At 34.5% G+C, this 27,669-nt stretch overlaps 1 protein-coding gene and 1 long non-coding RNA gene across 3 annotated transcripts in view; one reads left to right on the top strand and one right to left on the bottom strand.

Annotated features, from left to right (window-relative positions):
* Window positions 1-27,669, bottom strand: part of LOC123533937 (protein lin-37 homolog) — a 121,234-nt gene that overhangs the window by 51,752 nt on the left and 41,813 nt on the right. For both annotated transcript variants that reach the window (XM_045315926.2, XM_045315925.2), the window contains exon 4: window positions 15,081-15,235. In XM_045315926.2, the coding sequence (XP_045171861.1) occupies window positions 15,081-15,235 (155 nt within the window). The remainder of the gene's footprint in view (window positions 1-15,080; window positions 15,236-27,669) is intronic.
* LOC128547304 (uncharacterized) lies at window positions 4,851-8,990 on the top strand. The gene is made up of 4 exons (XR_008366440.1): window positions 4,851-5,041; window positions 6,146-6,281; window positions 6,892-7,060; window positions 8,618-8,990. It is a non-coding gene; the product is annotated as an uncharacterized LOC128547304 (long non-coding RNA).

Here is a 27,669-nt window from a genome sequence, read left to right on the forward strand (position 1 = left end):
TGTACAAGATTTTGACGATTAGCATTTATCATTTATTAATTAACATTAGCTATTTGACATTGACGGAATCGGTTACCTAGCCACTGCCTTCTCCGCATGTAAAAATACGTCTGTTTAATACATACTCCTCGTCAATTATTTCTCGAAACATATTTATTAGCCTCTGATCTGTTATCCGTAAGCTATACTCTGTGTACATATGAATTAAAATACTGCAAGTAACTTAAGACAGAGCCCTTTGCAATATTTTGCGTGTCCGGTAAAACCATAACCCACCATCAGTATTAGCCCGTAATTGCATTTATGAATACTTTTGAACTTGATGCTTTTAAGAATTTAGAAACAAATTATTGTTTGATTTACTAGTACGTAATATATTTTTCAAAAAATAAGACACCATTTCTATACAAATTTCCAAAATGAAGGTCTGTAAAGCCAGCGGAAGATGTAGTCCCTGAAATAATTTCTGTTCCGTTTAGAAAACGTTTCAGCACTTTATAAAAGTGTTATCTAATCCAGTCCATATCTAACCATCCTTGGACCAATATCTCTTTTATAGGATAGATATCGTAATATGATGTCAGACAATTATAGTTTTCTCACTGGTTTTAAGTCGGACCGGTATCATGTCTAGGTCCGATATTGATCAGGTATCAAACCGTCTATCCGTCACTGGGGATACTCCGTCTTTTACGCAGTTCACTGTTATTGACAAAAAACTCATCAACATTGAAATCGGCATGCCAAACAGGTTACATTTATAACATAATTTTATTTAAGTTGCATTTCTTACGACATCTGGCCAATACTTGACCTTTGTTGTTTTTGATGTGTTTAACATATATGAATGGTTAGGTACTGACTTAAAAGTAACGTGTAATGTTCCTAGCGCCATCATTTCATTACTGTATCAACATTTTGATGGAATACGTTATGTAAACGCTAACTGACGGAATGAATAATTAAGAAAAACCAAAAGAAAACATCTATAAAATCGAACAAATATTTCTCATTCACAATATTTACAACTCACAACTTTCCCGTGTCTCGCTATGCTATGCTAATATAATCGTAAATGTATTAGCCAGAATCCAAAATAGTCGTAAATATATTAGCCAATAAATCTATTTATATCTTCGGCGTTTGTCCGGTGACCTAGTTTTCGCGCATTAATAATGAAATGTTCTAGAAATTTTACCTTTCACTCATTCTTTCTTCTTTTACTCAGGCTGTTTACTTTCATTTTTGCAGCTTTTGCTGGCGACAACGCATGAAGTTGGTTGTTGTCTTAGGTTAAATTCACAAGACATCAACCGAACATTACGTATTGTACCAGCATTTTGATCTATCCTTCACTTTTGAAGCGGTTTTCCATGTCAGACCTCTGTCAAAGTTTGTGAATGTATTCCATTTCCGCGACTTATGTCAACAATTCTGTATTTTGCCAGTAAACATTCCTGGTGCTTAATCCTGATCTCATATGATGTAGCAAACTTTATTAAATATTTTGCTTAATAATTCCTTGAAATCTGGTGTTTAACATTGCTATTTTTGATGTTTTTGTCACAGCGCACTTGCCATTTTCGCCATATTGATCTTCACGGTGAGCAGTTGCTACGCAACAGTGAAGCTTGTGGAACGGCCTTCATACTGCATTTTACCTTTTTTTTTCATGATGATCAGCTCTTATTTGTCAAGGAAACGTAGATATGAGGTTTTTATTGTACCTCTTTATAATTTTGCAATATTTTTGATGTGTATTTTTAAGGTATTTCGGCTGTCCCCACAAAAAATCTGTGGGACGTTCTTTCCACAGTCCCACACTGCGGAGTTGTGGACGATCCCACGAAAAATCTGTAGTCCCCACAATTTTTCTGTGGCGCGTTCGTTTTCCACAACTCCACACTGTGGGGTGGTGGGCTGATTCTGTGGGGGTATAAATAGGCTCCCGCAATTTCAGTCGAGAGCTCCAACTTCAAAATTTGCACTTGCACACCGTTTTGGCTGTTATTAAAAATTTTCGAAAGTTTTACTTGGAATCGAAATCAGAAAGGTGTGCTTTATTTATTTTCTATCTTTGGCAGTAAATTTATTAAATAAAATAAATTTAATCGTTCAGAATATTTTTTTTTGTAGATATTTTCAGTGTAATTATACTTGATCATTTTTATCTCGGGTGCTGAGAGTTCGTGTTCATTCTAGTGGTTGCGTCGCGACTGTTTTACCGGGCATCTTTGATTGCTTAATCGTATATTTTCACCGAATCTTACGCAGAAGTTGTTAAGGTTAAACTAAATAAATTTTAGAAAACTTTAATAATCTTCCGTGGTATTTTCTTAGTTATATAAGTATTTCCCAATGGTCATTTTTCTGAAATAAAACAATGTTGGAGTCCAAACACTAGATACTTATAGGGTAGAACCACTCGACGAACTCCAGCAGCAAGCAGTCTAACGTTCCAGCCACGGCGAGAAGTCTCTAACTTTCCAGTCACGGTGAGCAGTCTTTAACCTTCTAGTCACAACTAGCAGTCTACAGTGTCCAGTCACGGCGAGCAGTCTAACGTTCCAGTCACGGCGAGCAGATCACTGAGTTCCAGTTCCAGTTGGCAGCCTACAGCAGTCTACAATAGTTCCAGTTCTATATAGTCCCAGTCATAATTGGCAAACTATAGAGTGCCAGTCACGCTAACCAATCGTTATTTTCAGTCTACCTTGAGCAGACTGTTGAGTGTCCAGTCACCTCTACCGTACTCTAGTAAATCTCGAGGCCAAGTAATTAATAGTGCCAGCACTGTCAATATACAATACTTGATACAGGACCCACAGTACAGTTCAGTCCAGTCCAGTCCAGTTCAGTCTTATACTACACCCAAGGGCTACATTCTGTCAGCCTTTATTGGCATATGTGTTAGGCAGCGACTGACCACTGTCCTAGCATATAGGCCGTATAATAGTATCCAATCACTGAAGCGTCGCGCAAGGGCAGGAGCGTAACAATATATTACTGCAGTCAGGACAAAAAAGAACAGAAATGTATATTATACTGACTGAAAAATACGTTAAAATTGACGTTCGGCAGCTGAAAATACCGTCATGGCAAAATAATTATATTTCGATGGTTAAATAAATGTATGGCACGGAACTATTTGTTTGTACCTACGGCACTACTTTTGTTCGGTCTGCATTAAGGAAATTTCTACATTGTTAACTTTGGATCGATTGTGAGACAATCGATCCAAAAATTGGTCATTTTAATGTTGTGTTGTGCGTAGCTCCAAAAGTATTTGACCTAGAGTGACCAAAGTTTACAGGAATGTTGGTCAGCATGTGCAGTTGTGCACCTGGGGTTTTGCGTCCTGATTCATTCAGTCATGCAGGAGTTATGGCCCCTGACTTATTTTGTTTTTTAAGTTTATTCATTACACAAGACCAGGCTTCTTGTCCGGACTTACTCAAAAAAAAAAAGATTGTGAAACATGTATGTTAAAATGTACTTTACCTTGAATCATAAAACATTAGAGGATTGTTTTATAGCCTGTGAAGTGTTCTCTTTAGGATTTTACTCAGCTAGGCCAGAGTTATGGCTAACTAAGTGAAAAATACAAATAAGGTTCTTAAAAGTTTGTGTTGCAAACATCTTAAAAATTATTTAACCCCATTTATGGAACAAACCTGTTGATTGATTTTCAATATGAATTTAGATCTTTCAAATCTCTATCATCTACAAAATATTCGTTACCCTCTTTTTATAAAAATATTATTGATATATGGATTGAATTTCGAAGGGAAACAAATAAAAATATCAAAATTAAGTCCTTTCGTGAAATAAGGAAGCAAGTTATTTGGGGAAATTGTTTTATTAAAGATAAGGGAAAATGTTTAATATTTAAAGACTGGATAGATTCCGAAATTATCTTTATTGATGATCTATTGTCTGAATCAGGGGAAAAATCGATGTCAACCGATTATTTCAAAATCTAATTTGTAAACACAATTGGATAACTGAATTTAACATAATTAAAAAAGCAATACCTAAAACATGGAAAGAAACATTAAATTCGCACGAGTCACGCAACCAAGAGTTAAAACAGAATCAACTTTGTTTGTCGAAGGAAGTAAGTTGTTGAAAGATATTAGAAATATAGATATATATAATATTTTTCTAAAAAGAATATTCGAACGCCCGTATCTACATAGTTATTGGGAACAAAGGTTTGGACTTTATGATTAAGTGGGATTCTTTTTATTATGTCCTGAACAAAATTATTTTTGACACTAAAATCAAACAATTTAAGTACAAATTTATCAATTGTATTATCGCCACAAACTTAAATCTTTTTACTTGGAAAGTAAATGACAACCCTTTATGTTACCACTGTAATAATGTAGAAGACTATGAGCATTTTTTCCTTAATTGCAGCTATCTTTCAGATTTTTGGCTAAAGATATCTGAGGTTTTTAAAATATGTAATATCTCGAAATCTTTTAAAAATCTAGCATATTTAGTTATCAGATACAAAACTGAACTAAAAGAATATCAAGGTATTAACATAGTACTTAGTATAATAGCGAATATGGTATATATAAAACTTATTTTTTGAGTGATGGAAGAAGAAAATTTCTTAATATGGTTAGAACATTATACATGTTACATATTATATGTGACGTCGTCTTTGAAAACCGGTCCAGATGTGGCATGACGTAATATCGAGAAATGACGTTTAAAGCTGCGCCAAGTTTACGCGCGCAGCCTTCTTACACATGTTTTAATTAGCAAAAGTTTGACCGTTAAAGTACAACTGCTTGTTACATGATTGATAACAGCTACTACAGAAGGAATATTTAGACTTCAGACTCCTGTAAAAAAATAGTGGTATTACGCCTGAGGCAAAATATTTCGTTCAAAAGCAGTTGTTTCCCCTTCAATATGTTTCCGGTTTCGGATTTTATCAGGGAAGCGTGTGAAGTTTACTTTTGTTTATCTACCTTTTGTTCAACGATGGAGGGATCTGAGACTTGTAATACTGTTTAGTGATTTGGTAAGTACCGTTTATAAACAGTTGTTAATGTAGATTCTCTAATATATTTGAAACTTTCACTGAAATAAGTCTGTCTTTTACCCGGAAGTGATCCAAGACATAAAGAGGGAAATTTATGAAATTTATCTTGTGGCCACTAAACACAGATGATTTCACTATGCCTGTGTATTTAATATAAAATGGCCAGTTGGGTTATCACAAAGATTATTGAAGGCAGGCAGCTTCTTACTCAAGGTGACCAGGATTCATCAAATTATTTCATTGTCCATAGACTAGTAAGCATTATTTATGGAAAAAAAAACAATAATAAAAAGTCAATATACATGTAGCTATGATAATTAATAAATTTGATGCAGACTTATAGATGACTGCCTATGTCACATGACTTCTCGAAAAGTCCCCTCTCACAGTAGTAGCCAAGGTATTTTTAAAAGGAAATATGTAGATGTCCGGTAACCGGACGCCTACCCTGCGTTCTAGCTGTCCGGCAACAAGACGACTACTAGCCTCTCCGCTAATGTTTTTCTAGCTGTTCGGCGATCTTTTTATATATGAATACTGTAATGAATAAATTTATTGTATCATATTTATTTTGCATAAGTTTGAATATTCACCTGTAAGGCTTATACAATATTTTAAAATTGATTACCAGATGCCTAGAAAACCCCTTTAGGATAGGATAGGCTAGGCGTCCTGTTACCAGTCGGCTAGAACACTGGCTAGGTTTCTGGTTACCGGATGTCTAGACACTTCCGTTTAAAAAATGTAACTGTTTTTGCTGTGGGTCTCAAAAGTCATGTTGTTTCTGTCTGGTGACTACTTTCTTTCCATTATTGTTGATTCAGAATGTTTTGTAACAGGATGATTGTATATGGATAGTAGGAATTTATGCTATATAATGAAAATCTTTTTATTTTTGGAATTTTTGAGCCTTGCTGTGTGTAAAACAATTTATGATCCTTTAAAAAATAGATTCATAGTATAATAACTTTTAAAGTATTTTGTGGTAAGTTAATGAAACCTTTCAAAATCACATTATTAATTTAGTAGTCAGTTTTTGATTTTTAGTGATGTTTACAGTACATGTAATGTATCTTCTTTCAGATAATATTCCTTGTTCCTTTGATGGTTCATTCCACTACAGCTGGTTCATATACCCTACAACAGCAAGGAAATTGGTCTGTTTACTTTAAGATCTCAAGAAAATGTACCATATTTTGGATGTGCTTTGAGGAATCAGGTAAGTAACATGCAGCTAAAGGCTCTTATTATAATTTTAATGCAATATATTATTTATTTATACCTCTGTCTAGGTTTTGTTGGAGCCAATACAAAATAAGTCTACTTCTACACTAATGATTTGTACAATGTATGTACATGTACTATGACTATTGAATGGCTTTTAAAAACTGACAAAACTGGCATTATTGAAATTTAATTTCAACAGTCTCGTTTTGAGGAGGATCAGTTGGTGTAAAGTCTTCATTACATTAGCTATTAACCTGGCAAAAGTTTGTGGCACTCAATAAGTACATGGATAATTAGAAGGCTTAACACTACATGTACATGTGTATAAGTTGATATCTCATTAAGTTGTAGAATAGTTCTAAATAATAGGAATTTTAATTAATTATTTGAAGTAAATCAATTAATTGTAATTTAGTTTAATTGTAATATGATAATTTTCAGATTTAATTAACCCATTCTTGACATAGACATTGTTATGTGATTCAATTTTTTTACCAGTTTTATTGCACCAAGAATATGGATTAGAATGAACACTGTAAATGTTCCTGAGATACATGAAGATAACAGATACTTTTACCAAAGACTTTTAAATCTTTTTTCAGGAAGGCAAGTGTTTCCTCTTGTTTATGAAAGCAACTCAGTTGGTTAAGGGGCAGACAACTTGTGAGCATGGTACATCACTACCTGTATTGGTATTCCATTTTGACAATGCTGCTAGCTAGAATAGAAATAACATCTTGCTGTGGTATGGTCTGTGGAGAGTTTTACTAGGTAACAACCATTTTTGATAGCTGTTAAAACAGTGTATACTTTTAACCCTTAGACTGCATGAGGCAGCTATGTCTGCCTTTGCAACCAGTGCAGATCAAGATCAACCTGCACATCTGTGCAGTCTGATCATGATCTGCAATGTCTGCTACTTAGTCAGCAAATTTTCTATTAGAACCCCCTATAAGCTATAAATGGTACTGTCTCTATTTAAAGATTTAGAGAAGTCCATTTTACAAATTTAGCAGGTTAAGGGTTAACACAATAAATGCAAACAAGGCAGTCTGAAAGACAGCTAAATCCCCCGCCACTGCTATGGATAGTGAAAGGGTAAACCTTTGATTTTAGCTGTGACCTTGACCTTGAACTGACATGGCTGACTCATGAATTCTGCACAACGTCTTGATGAGGTGATCATTTGACCAAAGTTTCATGAAAATCCTTCAAGGGGTTTAGGAGATACAGAGCTCAAACCTTTGACCTTCAGTTGTGACCTTGACCTTGAGTTGACATGGCTGACTCATGAGTTCTTGATGAGGTGATCATTTGACCCAAGTTTGATGAAAATCCTTCAAGGGGTTAAGGAGATAGAGTGGACACCAAATGGAAGGCTCAAACCTTTGACCCTTAGTTGTGACCTTGACCTTGAGCTGGCATGGTTGACTCATAATTTCTGCACATCGTTCTGATGAGGTGATCATTTGACCCAAGTTTGATGAAAATCCTTCAAGGGGTTTAGGAGATATAGAGCGGACACAAAATGGAAGGCTCAAACCTTTGACCCTAAGTTGTGACCTTGACCTTGAACCAGCATGACTGACTCATGGGTTCTGCACTTCGTCTTGATGAGGTGATCATTTGACCCAAGTTTTATAAAATTCCTTCAAGGGGTTTAAGAGATATAGAGCGGACACAAAATGGAAGGCTCAAACCTTTGACCTGGAGTTGTGACCTTGACCTTGAGCCGGCATGGCTGACTCATGGGTTCTGCACATCGTCTTGATCAGGTGATCATTTGACCCAAGTTTTATAAAATTCCTTCAAGGGGTTTAGGAGATATAGAGCGGACACAAAATGGCAGGCTCAAACCTTTGACCTTGAGTTGTGACCTTGACCTTGAACCGACAAGGCTGACTCATGGGTTCTGCACATCGTCTTGATGAGGTGATCATTTGACCCAAGTTTCATGAAAATCCTTTAAGGGGTTTAGGAGATATGGACCGGACACGATTTTGTTACAGACGGAAGGACAGACGGAAGGACGGACGGACGGACGGAAGGACGGACGGAAGGACGGACGCAGACCATTCCTATAATCCCTCCGCCACGGCGGGGGATTAAAAATGTGTTTTAGAACATCCTATTTGCAGTAACCAAAATCTACAAACAAAGTGCATTTTATATACTGACAGCACGCTGTTGTCAGTCTGTTTGTCAATATTTTAGAGCATTGGTGGTAAGAATCATCTATTATCAAATAGTGATAACCCTGCTTTTATTAAATAAAGTGACTCCCAGGTTAATTATTTAAAATAATTTTTTTTTACTTATTTGTTACAGGATATCACAGATCGATTGAATATTCAACAATGATCACAGACCATGCAAAGTTTGAATCTGACTTGCACTTTTAAATTTAGAAGAATCTGTGGAGGAGGGTGAATGCTGAGACCTTTAATAATACATGATATTGCTGACACAGTGTGTCAGTTATCAAAGAAATGTCATAACAACACAGTTGGTCAACAAAGATTTAAATCCTGTCACATTCTACCAGTGGAGAAATATCTTATCACAATATTTTAAACTTTTGAAGAAGATAACCAAGTATTACCACTTTATCATGTCTGCAGAAACACCTGGATTGTAAGTCTTAAAAGTGACAGTTCAGTTAACTTACTAAAATTTACTCCCCCTTGCCAAACGAATATTACTGACATGGAATGACACAAGCCTGACAATGGTAACTGTATGAACTCATAAGAGAATAGTATTTGTCTGTAAAGTCGAAGGATTCCGTTTGTCCCAAACCACTTGAACTGAAATTGGATTGACGAGGATTTTTCTGAGAACTGAATAAGGAAGTGAATATAAAAGGTAGAAATTGTTGTTAAATTCAAACATTTTAATATACAACACTTTAGCCTGTTTTGCTGTTCATATAGATGTGTTTAGCAGTTAAGGTTAAACATCAAGTAAAGGTTGTAGTTTCAGTTACCTACATTAAAGTGTTGGCTAGAAATAAATATTTACTTTTCACCAGAGCTTGTAGCAGTGTAACCGCCATCAAAAGTTAAGCTGTTGTGTTAATTATTAAAGTATTTTTAGAAAAAGGAATTTAGTATGTATGTTGCCATGGTAACATAATTCAAATTATATTTCATTGAAATTATGGATTTGTATTTCAATAAGGGATCTACAGTATATAATGTAATGGTAAAAGAATGTTCACTTTCTTCAGTATTGTCAGTTATAACTAGCCAGTGAAAAAACAGATTATGAGGAAAGGGATGACTGAAATGTTTATTCTTACGATAACTACTTTTGTTACAGAACAGTTAAACAAAATTTTTATGTGAAATTTTCAGATTTCTTTCCTGAATACTTGTACTTTCAAATATTTAACTTATTAGAAATACTTTTTAAAATAAGCTCTTGTTTTTAAGTATTATTGTATGAAAAGGGAATTTAAAACATATGTCGCCATGGTAACACAATTTTCGTAGAAAATATGGAAAAATTTTAATTAGCTGTACTTTCCAGTATTCTAGATAAGCATAAACAATAACAAGAGCTGTCGGAGGACAGCAACGCTCGACTATTTAACAGCCTTGTCGCTTGAATGAATAAGAAAGTCGAAAAAGGGGCATTATTTAGTAAAAAAGTAAAATAGGGTTATGGAACCTGCATAGTGCTTATCAGCTCATGACAGTGGACAAGTGTATGAAGTTTCAATCCATTCCCATTAGTGGGTACTGATACCAGCTTACATATAAGAATTTAACCCAAAAACTCCTAAGTTGAAAAAGGGGCATAATTTTGTAAAATGCAAAGTTGAGTTATTGACCCTTTGCACTGCATGTCATATCATGACAGTGAACTAGTGTGTGAAGTTTCAATCCTTTCCCATTAGTGGATACTGAGATACCAGCTTACATACAAAAACTTAACCAAAAATTTCTATGTTGAAAAAGGGGCATAATTTTGTGAAAAGGCAAAATAGAGTTATGGAACCTGTGCAATGTAAGTCAGATTATCACAGTAAATAAGTGTGTGAAGCTTCAATCCATTCCCACAAGTGGTTACTGAGATACCAGCTTACATACAAAACCTTAACCAAAAATTTCTAAGTCAAAAAAGGGGCATAATTTTGTAAAAAAGCAAAACAGAGTTATGGAACCTGTGCAATGTAAGTCAGTTTATCACAGTGAATAAGTGTGTGAAGTTTCAATCCATTCCCACAAGTGGTTGCTGAGATACCAGCTTACATACAAAAACTTAACCAAATCGGGACGCGGACGCGGACGCCGACGCGGACGCCGACGCATGGGCGAGTCCAATAGCTCTACTATTCTATGAATAGTCGAGCTAAAAAATCAATAGTAATATATGTTTCATTTATTTCAAAATAGTAATTTATTACCAGCAAGTAAAAGGCAAGTTACGAAGAAACAATGACAGAAATGTCTTATTCTTATAGTTATTACTCATGTTACAAACACTGTCATAAAACAAAACATTTTAATTTTTTTAACATGGAATTTTGAGATAATATTTTTGAATACATACCACTTTATAATATTCAAGTTATCTGAAACACTTTTCTTCCAAATTTAGCTCATTTTTAAAGTATTATTGTAGAAAACAGAATCAAATGCATATGTTGCCATGGTAACATAATTTAATAATGTTTTTATAGAAAATGTGAAGGACTTTAGCCAGCTAGATGTTTGCTCTTTAACTGAATATCTAAATATTCTTTGTAAAAGAAAATTCATTTATTTAAAAATAGCCAGTGATTACCAATAAGTGAAAACACAAACTGAAGAAACAACGATAGCCTGGCTCCCTGGCTGCATGGTTATTTTTATATAAATACTGGAAACATTTTGTAAGAAAATTTTACGCCTCTAAAATAGCACAATTTTATCTGATGGCTGAACCATACATATGTTCGGAGCCAGGGGCAATAAAAAATCTCAATGTAGAAACAATCTTCTGGAGTTACTTCCCTCTTTATGAAGAAAACTGATATATGTAAATAAGAACAAACATAGGGACGGGAGCCAGTCTAAAACAATGACTGAAATAGTTTATTCTTGTGGTTATTTCCTGTGTTACGAAATCTGTCATAAAACCAAACATTTTTTATCTTTTCACAAAAAAATTTTCAAATTTTACTTTTGAATATATAAACCTCTAAATATTCAACTTATAAGAAACATTATTTTAAATTAAGCTTTTATTTTTAAGTACTATTGTAGAAAAAGCAATTTATTGCATATGTTGCCATGGTAACGCAATTTGAATAATGTTTTCATAGAAAATATGAAAGATTTAAATTAGCTGTATTTTTCTGTTTTAAGAAAGCATCACAAAAAAAAAATTTCATATAAATAGACGGTTCTTTTTTTTCCAAGGTAGTCATTTATTACCAGCATGTAAAAGACAAGTTATGAAGAAACAATGACAAATCTATCTTATTCTTGTGGTTATTACCCATGTTACAAAAACTGTCATAAAATCAAATATTCTTAATATTTTCATGGGAAATTTTCAGTTTATTTTTGTAAATACATATGCCTTAAATATTTTGCTTTTTAAAATCCTTATTTCAAGCGAACATGTTTTTTTTAAAGTTTTATCATAGAAAAGGGATTTTAATATATTTGTTGCCATGGTAACACAATTTTAGAAATATTTTTATAGAAATTGTTGTAGATTTTAATTGATTAACAATTTGTGTATTAAGAAGGGATCTTATTTATATCATGCAATTGTAACAAAAGATATATTTATTTCAGAATTGTTAGCCATTACCAGTATGTAAGAAATAAACTAGAAAGAAAGGATAACTGAATTGTACTGTTTTCATTTTTAATATCTATGTTACAAAATCTGTCATAAAATTGACAATTTTGAAGATTTTCATCTGAAATTTTCAGGATTTATTTCTGAATGAATATACTTTCTAAATATGCAAAAACCTGAAAATGTCAAAATTCCTCATCTGGACCCATTTTCTCAGTCATGGTCACATATATGTATATTTTGATTTACTTGTTGCAAGCAAGTACCTTGAGAATATTAAGGGTATCAACGTCAAACAACCAATTTTTAACAAATTTATTCGTAACTTGAACAATTCATTTTGATAACAAATAGACATGTAATACATGTATGAAAGAATGACTAACGTTGTATAATTACGCACTTAGATTTCTGAAAACATATTTCTTTGTTATACATGTTTTTCAATCGTTATGCACTAGTTTATAAATAAATGAATTGTCTTTCGACAATTCGAAAGAGAAATTTAAAAAAAAACAAAAACAAAAATGGCAGTTTCTCTCAAATATAATTATTTCAGTTACTGGATACATGTTAATATCACATTTCGAGCAAAAGTATCCGAAACGCTATTTTGATGTTTTCGGAAAACTTGATGTGATGAATTGTCCAAAATGGCTCAGTTACCCAACATACTTATGGTAACTGAGCCACCTTTATTATATGTACTAAGACGAAGATTCAAAAAAAATTTTTTTATTTAACCCCATCATAAAACCATGTTACAGGAGTGGGGGGCACCTGTGTCCATCTAGTTATGCTTGAATTACGCAGATTTTCCATGGTGAAGCATACCCTTTCTTACCTTCAAATTGCAAGGCCATGTGAGTGTATCTACCATCAATTACCCCTGTTTGTGATAAACAAGAGATCACAGAGTGATCTTGGCGCCCACCAATGTGCCATTTTTGAGTGTTCCAAATTTCAAGACTAACTAACTAGCTCAAGGTCAAATTTCATTTCCATACACAACTGTGCATGTGGTCCAAATTCGAAAGCTGTAGCTTGAGAAATGTGAAAGTAGGTCACTAGGTCAATGTCAAGGTCAAAGTTTGTTTCGGTACACAATCCTATGCATGTGGTCTAAATTTGAAGCCTGTAGCTACAGAAATGTGAAAGTAGGTCACTAGGTCAATCTTAAGGTCAAAGTTCATTTCGGTACACAAAACTATGCAAGTGGTCCAAATCTGAAGGCTGTAGCTTGAGAAATGTAAAAGTAGGTCACTAGGTCAAAATCAAGATCAAATTCTATTTCGGAATACAAAACTATGCATGTGGTCCAAATTTGAAGCCTATACCTTCAAAAATGTGAAAATAGGTCACTAGGCCAATGTAAAGGTCAAAGTTCATTTCGGTACACAAAACTATGCATGTGGTCCAAATTTGAAGGCTGTAGCTTGAGAAATGTAAAAGTAGGTCACTAGGTCAAAATCAAGGTCAAATTTTATTTTGGAATACAAAACTATGCATGTGGTCCAAATTTGAAGCCTGTACCTTCAAAAATGTGAAAGTACGTCACTAGGTCAATGTGAAGGTCAAAGTTTTTTTCGGTACATAAAACTATGCATGTGGTCCAAATTTGAAGGCTGTAGCTTGAGAAATGTGAAAGTAGGTCACTAGGTCAAAATCAATGTCAAATTTCATTTTGAAACACGAAACTATGCATATGGTCCAAATTTGACGCCTGTACCTTCAAAAATGTGAAAGTAGGTCACTAGGTCAAAATCAAGGTCAAAGTTTTTTCCAGTGCAAAAAACTATGCATGTGGTCCAAATTTGAAGGCTGTAGCTACAGAAATGTGAAAGTAGGTCACTAGGTCAAAATCAAGGTCAACTCATGTCAAGGTTCATCTTGCCACTCAAAAATATACATGTGGTCCAAATTTGAAGGCTGTAGCTACAGAAATGTGAAAGTAGGTCACTAGGTCAAAATCAAGGTCAACTCATGTCAAGGTTCATCTTGCCACTCAAAAATATATATGTGGTCCAAATTTGAATGTTGTAGTTATTGACAAGAACATTTTAAAAGCTTTTCCCTATATAAGTCTATATGAACCATGTGACCACCAGGGCGTGGCCATTTTTGACCCTAGGGGGATAATTTGAACTAACTTGGTAGAGAACCATTAGATGATGCTACATTACAAGTATCAAAGCCCTAGGCTTTGTGGTTTGGACAAGAAGATTTTCAAAGTTTTTCCTTATATGTCTATGTAAACCACATATGACCCCCAGGGCGGGGCCATATTTGACCCTAGGGGTATAATTTGAACAATCTTAGTTGAAGACCACTAGATGATGTCACATACAAAATATCAAAGCCCCAGGCCCTGTGGTTTTGGACAAGAGGTTATTCAAAGTTTTTCCCTATATAAGTCTATATAAACTATGTGACCCCCAGGGCGGGGCCATATTTGACCCCAGAGAAATAATTTGAATCATCTTGGTAGAGGACCACTAGATGATGCTTAAAACCAAATATCAAAGCCCTAGGCTCTGTGGTTTTGGACAAGAAGGTTTTCAAAGCTTTTCCCTATATAAATCTATGTAAAAAAAAATAGAAATAAACAAAGGGCCATAATTCACTCATAAATTGTTGAACCAGTCTGATTTTCAGGGGGACACAACTAGGGTACCAATACATCATTCTGACAAAGTTTGGTCAAAATCCCCCCAGTAGTTTCTGAGGAGATGCGATAACGAGAAATTGTTAACGGACGGACGGACGGACGGACGGAATGACGGACCACGGACGCAGAGTGATTTTAATAGCCCACCATCTGATGATGGTGGGCTAAAAATAGGACTAGCATGGCAATTAGCATTGTTTATCTTTACATACACTTATTTCTCCACTTAAAAGAATATTGATGACGATTATTGCAATTTACAATGACACCATTATAGCAAATGACTTTGAAAGTTTTAAAAACTTGTAAATTGAAATAAACAACCTTTTCGTCAGCACTATTTTCCCCTTGTGAGGATTCCCCATCTTCAATTGTATTGTCTTTCATCCATGCACGAGCAATAGGATAGAGTGGTGTTTTCTCATTAAACTGGGCCAGATCAACACTTCGGTCAAACAACTTCATAATGTAAGTGGTATCTGTAATAAAATGGTTATTTTCTATATAATATCATCATCAGTTTGGATGTACCAGAGAAATGGGAAATTTTCTTGTAGAAACCATACCATATATTTTTGCTTATAAGACACACTCGCTTATAAGATGCACCCCTACATCAGACATGCAATCTGGGTTTTTTTTGCACTGACTCTCATTTTTCAAATGGGCATATAAAAATCAAATCATAAATAAAGCTGCTATTGTGCAGACAAGGTCAAAATAGCTCATTTTGGCCCTTTCAGGGGCCATAACTCTGGAACGCATAAAGGGATCTGGCCAGTTCAAGAAAGGAACCAAGATCTTATGGTGATACAAGTTGTGTGCAAGTTTGGTTAAAATAAAATCATAAATGAAACCACTATCGTGCAGACAAGGAATTGTTGACGCACGCACGTCTGGACGGACGTACGGACGGATGACGGACGAAGGGTGATCACAAAAGCTCACCTTGTCACTATGTGACAGGTGAGCTAAAAACAAAAAAGTAGATCAGTTGGTCAAGGTCAAAGTCAAGTGACCCCTAATTACTTGCGGTCATCAGGTAATTATAATTAGTCTAGGAAATATGACCAGATATTTTTTTAAGTGTTTCTTATCTACATAACTCATATAACAAGTGACGCTGCGGAAGGGCCTCTTTTCACTCCAGGGGCATAATTTGAACAATCTTGTTAGAAAACCACTAAGCAATCCTACAAAGGCCGAGACCTTGAACTTTCAGACAAAAAGATTTTTAAAGTTTTTTCCTATGTAAGTCTTTGTAAAACTTGGGTCCCCCGGGTAGGGGCCTCTTTTCATCCCAGGGTAAAAATTTGAACAATCTTGGTAGAGGACCAAAAGGCGATGCTACATACCAAAATCAAAGGCCTAAGTCTTGTGGTTTCAGACAAGAAGATTTTTAAAGTTTTTTCCTATATAAGTCTATATAAAGCTTCTGACCCCTGGGGCTGGGCCTCTTTTCACCCAAACGGCATAATTTGAATAATCTTCATAGAGGACCATTAGATGATGTCACATGCCAAAAAACTCGAAGCTCTACACCTTGCAGTTTTAGAAAAGAAGATTTTTAAAGTTTTTTCCTTTCGGTTGGGGTTCTGCACTGATTTCAATTCTTTGGACAATTTTGGAAGGCAGCCAAGTGAAGTTTGGTGTAAATATGACCAGTAGTTTTGAAGAGGAAGATTTTTTTCGAAGCTGTTGACACAGACGGAGATGAAGCGGTCACAAAAGCTCACCTTGAGCTTTTGGCTCAGGTGAGCTAAAAATTATAAGTAAGGAAAATTTTTACCAAATGTCATGCATTCATCTTAACTTACCCATCACTAAAACCCAAAACATGGTTATTGGTAGTCTTTCGGTGAATGGTTTGAACCTTACTTGTTTTCTCTTTACTTCTCAGTAAAATAATATGGCCATCTGCTTAACAGTCCTAACTATAGTAAAGGAACCAGTGTGGGAGCCATCTGGTCTAGTCGCATAATGGTGGACAGGTTTTTGAACACTAATTTTTCACTTGGCATGGCCACAGAGGTCTAAATTAAAGCTGGTTTCTGTTTAAATTTCACTGTGGATGTATTTTTGACATTTTGGTAGGAAAAATGGGAGAGGAGGTTGTATATGGTGAAGTGAAACTCAGTTTTAGTATGAGAAGTACTTCCAAGTCACAGCAGTGTGATTTTGATGTGATTTTACAGTAAGCAAATGTGACAAGAGAAATTTCTCTTAGAAGATACATGACCCCTACTTTTCTCTTCATTATATATCAGTTTTATCATAAAACTTAACAAGAGATCACAGAGTGATCTTGGCGCCCACCATTGAGTCATTTTTGAATGTTCACAATTTCAAGACTAGCTCAAAATCGTAAAAGTAGGTAACTATGTCAGAATCCAGGTCATCACAGTCCTTGGATCCAGTGATCTTTAATACTAATTGGTAATTTTGGCTCCATACAAGGCACTTACATACCAAATATCAAAGAGATTGGTCAATATATGAATGTGCTATGAGCAAAGCACAAATATGTCAATAGGTCACAATCAAGGTCAAAGTTCATTCCGGTACACAAAACTGTGCATATGGTCCATGCATGTGATCCAAATTTGAAAGCTGTAGCTTGAGAAATGTGAAAGTAGGTCACTAGATCAATCTGAAGGTCAAAGTTCATTTCAGTACAGCTATGCATGTGCTTCAAATTTGAAGGCTGTAGCTTGAGAAATGTGAAAGTAGGTACTAGGTAAAAATCGAGGTCAAATTTCAATTCAGAACACAAAACTATGTATGTGGTCCAAATCGGGAACATGTACCTTGAGAAATGTGGAAGTAGGTCACTAGGTCAATCTTAAGGTCAAAGTTCATTTCGTTACACAAAACTATCATGTAGTCAAAATTTGAAAGCTGTAGCTTGAGAAATGTGACAGTAGGTCACTAGGTCAATCTTAAGGTCAAAGTTCATTTCGGTACACAAAACTATGCACGTGGTCAAAATTTGAAGGCTGTAGCTTGAGAAATGTGAAAGTAGGTCACTAGGTCAAAATCAAGGTCAAATTTTATTTCGGAACACAAAACTATGCATGTGGTCCAAATTTGAAGCCTGTACCTTCAAAAATGTGAAAGTAGGTCACTAGGTTACTTGGTCAATGTCAAGGTCAAAGTTTATTTCGGTTCACAAACCTATGCATGTGGTCCAAATTTGAAGGCTGTAGCTACAGAAATGTGAAAGTGGATCAAGATCAAAGTCAGCTCATGTCAAGGTTCATCTAGCCACTCAAAACTACACAGTCATGTGGTCCAAATTTGAATGTTGTAGGTTAAAAACAAAAAAGTAGGTCACTAGATCAAAATAAGTGACCTTGACCCTAAACAAGAGAGATGACACCATTAATGAGTTATATGCAAATTTTTTTTCTTATCACAGAAACAGAGAATGCACATATAATTACTTATATTATAATTAATAATTAAACCCATACCCTAAACAAGACAGACGACACCATTAATGAGTTATATGCAATTTTTTCTTTTTTCTTATTATGGAAATAAAGAATGCACATACAATTACTTATATGTGACGTCGTCTTTGAAAACCGGTCCAGATGTGGCATGACGTAATATCGAGAAACGACGTTTAAAGTTGCGCCAAGTTTACGCGCACAGCTTTCTTACACATGTTTTAATTAACAAAAGTTTGACCGTTAAAGTACGACTGCTTGTTACATGACTGATGACAGCCTACTACAGAAAGAATATTTAGACATCAGATCTGTAAAAAAATAGTGGTATTACGCCTGAGACAAAATACTTCGTTCAAAATCGGTTGTTTCCCCTTCGCTACTGTATGTTTCCGGTTTCGGATTTTATCAGGGAAGCATGTGAAGTTTACTTTTGTTTAACTACCTTTTGTTCAACGATGAAGGGATCTGAGACTTGTAATACTGTTTACTGATTTGATAAGTACTGTTAATAAACAGTTGTTGATGTAGATTCTCTAAAATATTTGAAACTTTCACTGAAATAAGTCTGTCTTTTTACCCGGAAGTGAATCCAAAACATACCGAGAGAAATTTATGAAATTTATCTTGTGGCCACTAAACACACATGATTTCATTATGCCTGTGTATTTAATATAAAATGGCCAGTTGGGTTGTCACAAAGATTATTGAAGGTAGGCAGCTTCTTACTCAAGGTGACCAGGATTCATCAAATTATTTCATTGTCCATAGTAAGCATTAGTATGGAAAAATACAAAGTACATGTAGCTATGATAATTAATAAATTTGATGCAGACTTATAGATGCCTGCCTTTGTCACATCATTTCTCGAAAAGTCCCCTCTCACAGTAGTAGCAAAGGTACTTTAAAAGGAAATATGTAGATGTCCGGTAACTGGACGCCTACCCTGCATTCTAGCTGTCCGGCAACAAGACGACTAGCCTCTCCGCGAATGTTTTTCTAGCTGTTCGGCGATCATTTTATATATGAATACTGTAATGAATAAATTTATTGTATCATATTTTTTTTGGAATACTAAGGTTTGAATATTCACATGTAAGGCTTATTCAGACAATATTTTAAAATTGATTACCAGATGCCTAGAAAACCCCTTTAGGATAGGATAGGCTAGGCGTCCTGTTACCGGGTGGCTAAAACACTGGCTATATATAGGTTTCTGGTTACCGGATGTCTAGACGCTTCCATTTATAAAATGGTAACTGTTTTTGCTGTGGGTCTCATAAGTCATGTTATTTCTGTCTGGTGACTACTCTCTTTCCATTATTGTTGATTCAGAATGTTTTGTAACAGGATGATTGTAATATGGATAGTGGGAATTTATGCTATATACTGAAAATCTTTTTATTTTTTAAATTTTTGAGCCTTGCTGTGTGTAAAACAATTTATGATCCTTTAAAAAATAGATTTATAGTATAATAACTTTTAAAGTATTTTGTGGTAAGTTAATGAAACCTTTCACAATCACATTATTAATTAAGTATTCAGTTTTTGATTTTTAGTGATGTTTACAGTACATGTATTATATCTTCTTTCAGATAATATTCCTTGTTCCTTTGATGGTTCATTCCACTACAGCTGGTTCATATACCCTACAACAGCCAGGAAATTGGTCTGTTTACTTTAAGATCTGAAGAAAATGTAACATATTTTGGATGTGCTTTGAGGAATCAGGTAAGTTACAAGCAGCTAATGGCTCATATTATAATTTTAATGCAATATATTATTTAATTATACCTCTGTCTAGGTTTAGTTGGAGCCTATACAAAATAAGTCTACTTCTACACTAATGATTTGTACAATGTATGTACATGTACTATAACTATTGAATGGCTTAAACTGACAAAACTGGCATTATTGAAATTTCATTTCAACAATCCGGTTTTGAGGAGGATCAGTTTGTGAAAAGTCTTCATTACATTGGCTATTAGCCTGAGAAAAGTCTGTGGCACTCAATAAGTACATAGGGGCCTCCGTGGCCGAGTGGTTAGAGTCGTTGACTTCAAACCATTTGCCCCTCATCGATGTGGGTTCGAAACCTCATTTGGGGCGTAGAATTCTTCACGTGAGGAAGCCATCCAGCTGGCTTACGGAAGGTCGGTGGTTCTACCCAGGTGCCCGCTCGTGATGAAGGTATGCACGGAGGGGCACCTGGGGTCTTCCTCCACCATTAAAGCTGGAAAGTCGCCATATGACCTAAAATTGTGTCGGTGCGACGTTAAACCCAACAAATAAATAATCAAAAGTACATAATATTAGAATCGCTACCTAAGAAAAAAACTCCATTAAATGTAGAAATGTTTGACTTAGTGATTTCATGGAAAAAATATGCTGACCAATTTTCATTAAGATTGGACAAAAAATGGGTCTCTTGCGATATAACAAGCATTTTATTAGATATGACCTAGTTTTGACCCTAGATGACCCATATTCAATTCAACCTTAGATTTCATTAAGGACACTCAACCTGACCAAATTTCATAAATATCAACTGAAAAAAACAACAGTCTCTATCGCATACACAAGATTTTTCTTTATTTGACCTAGTGACCTAGCTTTTGACCTCAGATAATCCATATTCAACACCGACCTAGTTTTCATCAAGGAAATCACTCTGACCAAATTTCATGATGATTCAATTGAAAAATACATCCTCTATTGCATTACACAATGTTTGTTCTTCGATTTGACCTAGTGACCTAGTTTTTGACCCCAGTGACCCATTTTCGAAATCAGCCTAGATTTTATCAAGGTAATCTTCTGGCTAATTTCATGAAGATCAGTTGAAAATACAGCCTCTATTGCATACACAGTTTTTCTTTGATTTGACTAGTGACCTAGTTTTTGAACCCAGATGACCATTTTCGAACTTGGTCTAAATTTTCATCAAGGCAACATTCTGACCAAATTCATGAGATAATTGAAAAATACAGCTCTATCGCATACACAAGGTTTTTACGTGATACAGACCTAGTGACCTAGTTTTTGACCCAGATGACCCATTTTCGAACTCGGCTAAATTTCATCAAGGCAATCATTCTGACCAAAATTCATGAAGATCAATTGAAAAATACGCCTCTATCGCATACACAGGTTTTTCTTGATTTGAACTAGGACATGTTTTTGACCGAGATGACCCATTTTCGAACTCGGCCTAGATTTCATCAAGGCATCATTCTGACCAAAATTCATGAAGATCAATTGAAAAATACAGCCTCTATCGCATACAACAAGGTTTTTCTTTGATTTGGACCTAGTGCCTAGTTTTTGACCGAGATGACCCATTTTCGAACTCGGCCTAGATTTCATCAAGGTTATCATTCTGACCAATATTCATGAAGAAGAATTGAAAATACAGCCTCTATTGCATACACAAGGTTTTTCTTTGATTTGACCTAGTGACCTAGTTTTGGACCCGAGATGACCATTTTCGAACTCGGCTTAGATTTCATCAGGTTATCATTCTGACCAATTTCATGAAGATTAATTGAAAATACCACCTCTATCGCATACACAAGGTTTTTCTTTGATTTGACCTAGTGACCTAGTTTTTGACCGAGATGACCCATTTTCGAACTCGGCCTAGATTTCATCAAGGTTATCATTCTGACCAATATTCATGAAGAAGAATTGAAAAATACAGCCTCTATTGCATACACAAGGTTTTCTTTGATTTGACCTAGTGACCTAGTTTTTGACCCGAGATGACCCATTTTCGACTCGGCATTAGATTTCATCAAGGTTATTCATTCTGACCAATATTCATGAAGATTAATTGAAAAAAAACCACCTCTATCGATACACAAGGTTTTCTTTGTTTGACCTAGTGACCTAGTTTTTGACCCGAGATGACCCATTTTCGAACTCGGCCTAGATTCATCAAAGTTATCATTCTGACCAATATTCATGAAGATTAAATGAAAAATACAGCCTCTATCGATACACAAGGTTTTCTTTGATTTGACCTAGTGACCTAGTTTTGGACCCGAGATGACCCATTTTCGAACTCGGCCTAGATTTCATCAAGGTTATCATTCTGACCAATATTCATGAAGATTAATTGAAAAATACAGCCTCTATCGCATACACAAGCTAAATGTTGACAGACGACGGACGACAGACGACAGACGACAGACGACAGACGACGGACGACGGACGCCGGACATCGAGCGATCAGAAAAACTCACCTGAGCATTGCTCAGGTGAGCTAAAAATAAAACAATAAGTACATATATAATTTGAATGCTTAACACTACATGTACATGTGTATAAGTTGATATCTCATTAAATTGTAGAAGAGTTCTAAATAATAGGAATTTTAATTAATTATTTGAAGTAAATCAATTAATTGTAATTTAGTTTAATTGTAATGTGATAATTTTCAGATTTAATTAACCCATTCTTGACATAGACATTGTTATGTGATTCAATTTTTTTACCAGTTTTATTGCACCAAGAATATGGATTAGAATGAAGGCTGTAAAGGTTCCTGAGATACATGAAGATAACAGATACTTTTACCAAAGACTTTTAAATCTTTTTTCAGGAAGGCAAGTGTTTCCATTTGTTTATGAAAGAAACTCAGTTGGTTAAGGGGCAGACAACTTGTGAGCATGGTACATCACTACCTGTATTGGTATTCCATTTTGACAATGCTGCTAGCTAGAATAGAAATAACATCTTGTTGTGGTATGGTCTCTGGAGAGTTTTACTAGGTAACAACCATTTTTTATAGCTGTTAAAACAGTGTATACTTTTAACCCTTAGGCTGAATGAGGCAGCTATGTCTGCCTTTGCAACCAGTGCAGATCAAGATCAACCTGCACATCTGTGCAGTCTGATCATGATCTGCAGTGTTTGATATTTAGTCAGCAAATTTTCTATGAGAACCCCCTATAAGCTATAAATGGTACTGTCTCTATTTAAGATGGAGTAGTCCATTTTGCAAATTTAGCAGGTTAAGGGTTAACACAGTAAATGCAAAAAATGTGTTTTAGAACATCCTATTTGTAGTAATCAAAATTTACAAACAAAGTACATTTATATACTGACAGCACGCTGTTGTCAGTCTGTCAATATTTTAGAGCATTGGTTGTAAGAATCATCTATTATCAAATAGTGATAACTCTGCTTTTATTAAATAAAGCGACTCCTAGGTTGATTTTTTAAAATAAAATGTTTTACTTATTTGTTACAGGATATCACAGATCGATTGAATATTCAACAATGATCACAGACCATGCAAAGTTTGAATCTGACTTGCACTTTTGAATTTAGAAGAATCTGTGGAGGAGGGTGAATGCTGAGACCTTTAATAATACATGATATTGCTGACACAGTGTGTCAGTCATCAAAGAAAGGTCATAACATTGCACAGTTGGCCAACAATGATTTAAATCCTGTCACATTCTACCAGTGGAGAAATATCTTATCACAATATTTTAAACTTTTGAAGAAAATAACTAAGTATTACCACTTTACCATGTCTGCAGAAACACCTGGATTGTTAGTGTTAAAAGTGACAGTCCAGTTGAGAGAGTTAACTTACTAAAATATTCTCCCCCTTGCCAAACGAATATTACTGACATGGAATGACACAAGCCTGACAATGGTACCTGTATGAACTCCTAAGAGAATAGTATTTGTCTGAAAAGTCAAAGGATTCTGTTTGTCCCAGACAACTTGAACTGAAAACTGAAATTGTGATTGACGAGGATTTTTCTGAGAACTGAAAAAAGGAAGTGAATATAAAAGGTAGAAATTGTTGTTGAATTCAAACGTTTTAATACAAAACACTTTAGCCTGTTTTGCTGTTCATATAGATGTGTTTAGCAGTTAAGGTTAAACATCAAGTAAAGGTTGTAGTTTCAGTTACCTACATTAAAGTATTGGCTGGAAATAAATATTTACTTTTCACCAGAGCTTGTAGCAGTGTAACCACCATCAAAAGTTAAGCTATTGAGTTAATTATTAAAGTATTTTTAGAAAAAAGGAATTTAGTGTGTATGTTGCCATGGTAACATAATTCAAATAATATTTCATTGAAATTATGGTTTTGTATTTCAATAAGGGATCTACAGTATATAATGTAATGGTAGAAGAATGTTCACTTTCTTCAGTATTGTCAGTTATAACTAGCCAGTGAAAAAAAACAGATTATGAGGAAAGGGATGACTGAAATGTTTATTCTTACGATAACTACTTTTGTTACTACTGTTACTTTTTTTGTTTTGTTATTTTAAAGTTTTTATGTGAAATTTTCAGATTTCTTTCCTGAATACTTATATTTTAAAATATTTAACTTATTAGAAATACTTTTTTAAAATAAGCTCTTGTTTTTAGGTATTATTGTAGGAAAAGGGAATTTAAAACATATGTCGCCATGGTAACACAATTTTCGTAGAAAATATGGAAAATTTTTAATTAGCTGTACTTTCTAGTATTCTACTTTAAAATAAGCATAAACAATAAAAAAAAAAATCAATAGTAATATATGTTTCATTTATTTCAAAATAGTCATTTATTACCAGCAGGTAAAAGGCAAGTTATGAAGAAACAATGACAGAAATGTCTTATTCTTATAGTTATTACTCATGTTACAAACGCTGTCATAAAACAAAACATTTTAATTTTTTTAACATGAAATTTTGAGATAATATTTTTGAATACATACCACTTTATAATATTCAAGTTATCTGAACCACTTTTCCAAATTTAGCTCTTTTTTAAAGTATTATTATAGAAAATAAGTGAATAAGTGAATATCTAAATATTCTTTGTAAAAGAAGATTCATTTATTTAAAAATAGCCAGTGATTACCAATAAGTGAAAACACAAACTGAAAAAACGACTGAAATAGTTTATTCTTGTGGTTATTACCCGTGCTACGAAATCTGTCATAAAACCAAACATTTTATATCTTTTCACATAAAATTTTCAAATTTTACTTTCGAATACATATACTTCGGAATATTCAACTTATAAGAAACATTATTTCAAATTAAGCTTTTATTTTTAAGTTCTATTGTAGAAAAAGGAATTTAAAGCATATGTTGCCATGGTAACACAATTTGAATAATGTTTTCATAGAAAATATGAAAGATTTTGATTAGCTGTATTTTTGTGTTTTAAGTAAGCATCACAAGAATAAAATTTCATAGTAAAAGAAGGTTCATTTTTCCCAAATAGTCATTTATTACCAGTATCTAAAAGACAAGTTATGAAGAAACAATGACAAATCTAACTTATTCTTATGGTTATTACCCATGCTACAAAAACTTGTCATAAAACCAAACATTCTTAATATTTTCATGTGAAATTTTCAGAATATTTTTATAAATACATACGCCTTCTAATATTTTACTTTTTAAAGTCCTTACTTTAAGTGAACAAGTTTTTTTTTAAGTTTTATCATAGAAAAGGGAATTTAATATATTTGTTGCCATGGTAACACAATTTGAGAAATATTTTTATAGAAATTGTTGTAGATTTTAGTTGATTATCATTTTGTGTAATAAGAAGGGATCTAATATATATCATGCAATTGTAACAGAAGATAAATTTATTTCAGAATTGTTAGCCATTACCAGAAAGTGAGAAATAAACTAGAAAGAAAGAATAACTGAAATGTTCTGTTTTTATTTTTAATATCTATGTTACAAAATCTGTCATAAAACTGACAATTTTGAAGATTTTCATCTGAAATTTTCAGGATTTATTTCTGAATGGGTATACTTTCTAAATATGCAAAAACCTGAAAATGTCAAATTTCCCCATCTGGACCCATTTTCTCAGTCATGGTCACATATTATAACTAATAATTAAACCCAGTAGGTCATATTCAAGGTCACTACAAATCAGTTTTAAGATCAGTGTGCAAAACTGTACATGTCATCCAAATTTCAAGGCTGTATCTTAAAACACAAGAAAGTAGGTCAGTAGGTCATATTCATGGTCACTGAAGTCAGTTTTAAAATCGGTGTGCAAAACTGTACATATCATCCAAATTTCAAGGCTGTATTTTAAACAAGAGGGTCATGATGACCCTAAATCGCTCACCTGAGTAATATGAGCCACATGTTTAAAATGGCAAACTGATGCTAAAATATTAAAAAGTAGGTCAGTAGGTCACATTCATGGTCACTGAAAGTCAGTTTTAAGATCGGTGTGCAAAACTGTACATGTCATCCAAATTTCAAGGCTGTATTTTAAAAAACAAGAAAGTAGGTCAGTAGGTCAAGGCCACAGTCAAGTGACCCCCTAATCGCTTGGGGTCATCAGGTAATTATAATTAAACAGTCTAGGAAATATGATCTGATAATTTTTGAAGTATTTATTTCTCTATAACTCATATAACAAGTGACCCCAGGGCGGGGCCTCTTTTCACCCCAAGGGCATAATTTGAACAATCTTGTTAGAGATCCACTAGGCAATGCTACATACCAAATATCAAAGGCCTAGGCCTTGAACTTTCGGACAAGAAGATTTTTTCCCCCTTTATGTCTATGTTAAATTTGGGACCCCCAGGGCAGGGCCGCTTTTCGCCGCAGGGGCATAATTTGAACAATTTTGTTAGAGGACCACAAGGCAATGCACATACCAAATATCAAAAGCCTAAGCCTGGCAATTTCACGCAAGAAGATTTTAAAAAAAATTTCCTATATAAGTCTATGTAAAACTTGTGACCCCCGGGGCGGGGCAATAATTGACCCTAGGGGAATAATTTGAACAACCTTGGTAGAGGACCAATATAAAAGTCCTACGACCTGTGGTTTTGGACAAGAAGATTTTTAAAGTTTTTCCTTTCGGTTGCCATGAAAACCAGAGTTCTAAATGGAATTCAATTCTTTAAATAATTTTTAAAGAAGACCATCCAAGGAACATCCCTGTGAAGTTTTATCAAAATTGGCCCGATGGTTTAGGAGGAGATGTTGTTTAAAGGAAAGTGTGGACAGACGCCGGACGGACAGACAATAGATGGACGGATGCCGGATGGTGAGCGATCACAATTGCTCACCCTGAGCCAAAAATATTAGGTGAGAAGGTCATGGTAAAGATTCTTCAAGATAAGTACTGAAATCTGTTAAACAAGAGGGTTATTGACCCTAAAGCGTTCACCTGTGTACAAGGCTTCAAGTGTGCTTGTTTCAGTACAGAGTTAGGTTTCTTCTATGTTAACCTATATTACATACATGTCACACATTCTTTTAAACAATCTTGGTAGAAGACCACCAGGCAATGCTACATACCAAATATCAAAGGCCTATGTCTTGTGGTTTAAGACAAGAAGATTTTTAAAGTTTTTTCCTATACAAGTCTATGTTAAATTTGTGACCCCTGGGGCGGGGCCTCTTTTCACCCCAGAGGCATAATTTGAACAATCTTGGTAGAGTACCACCAGATGA

The sequence above is a fragment of the Mercenaria mercenaria genome, chromosome 12 (assembly GCF_021730395.1).
Source record: "Mercenaria mercenaria strain notata chromosome 12, MADL_Memer_1, whole genome shotgun sequence".
Classification (NCBI taxonomy): Eukaryota; Metazoa; Mollusca; class Bivalvia; order Venerida; family Veneridae; genus Mercenaria; species Mercenaria mercenaria.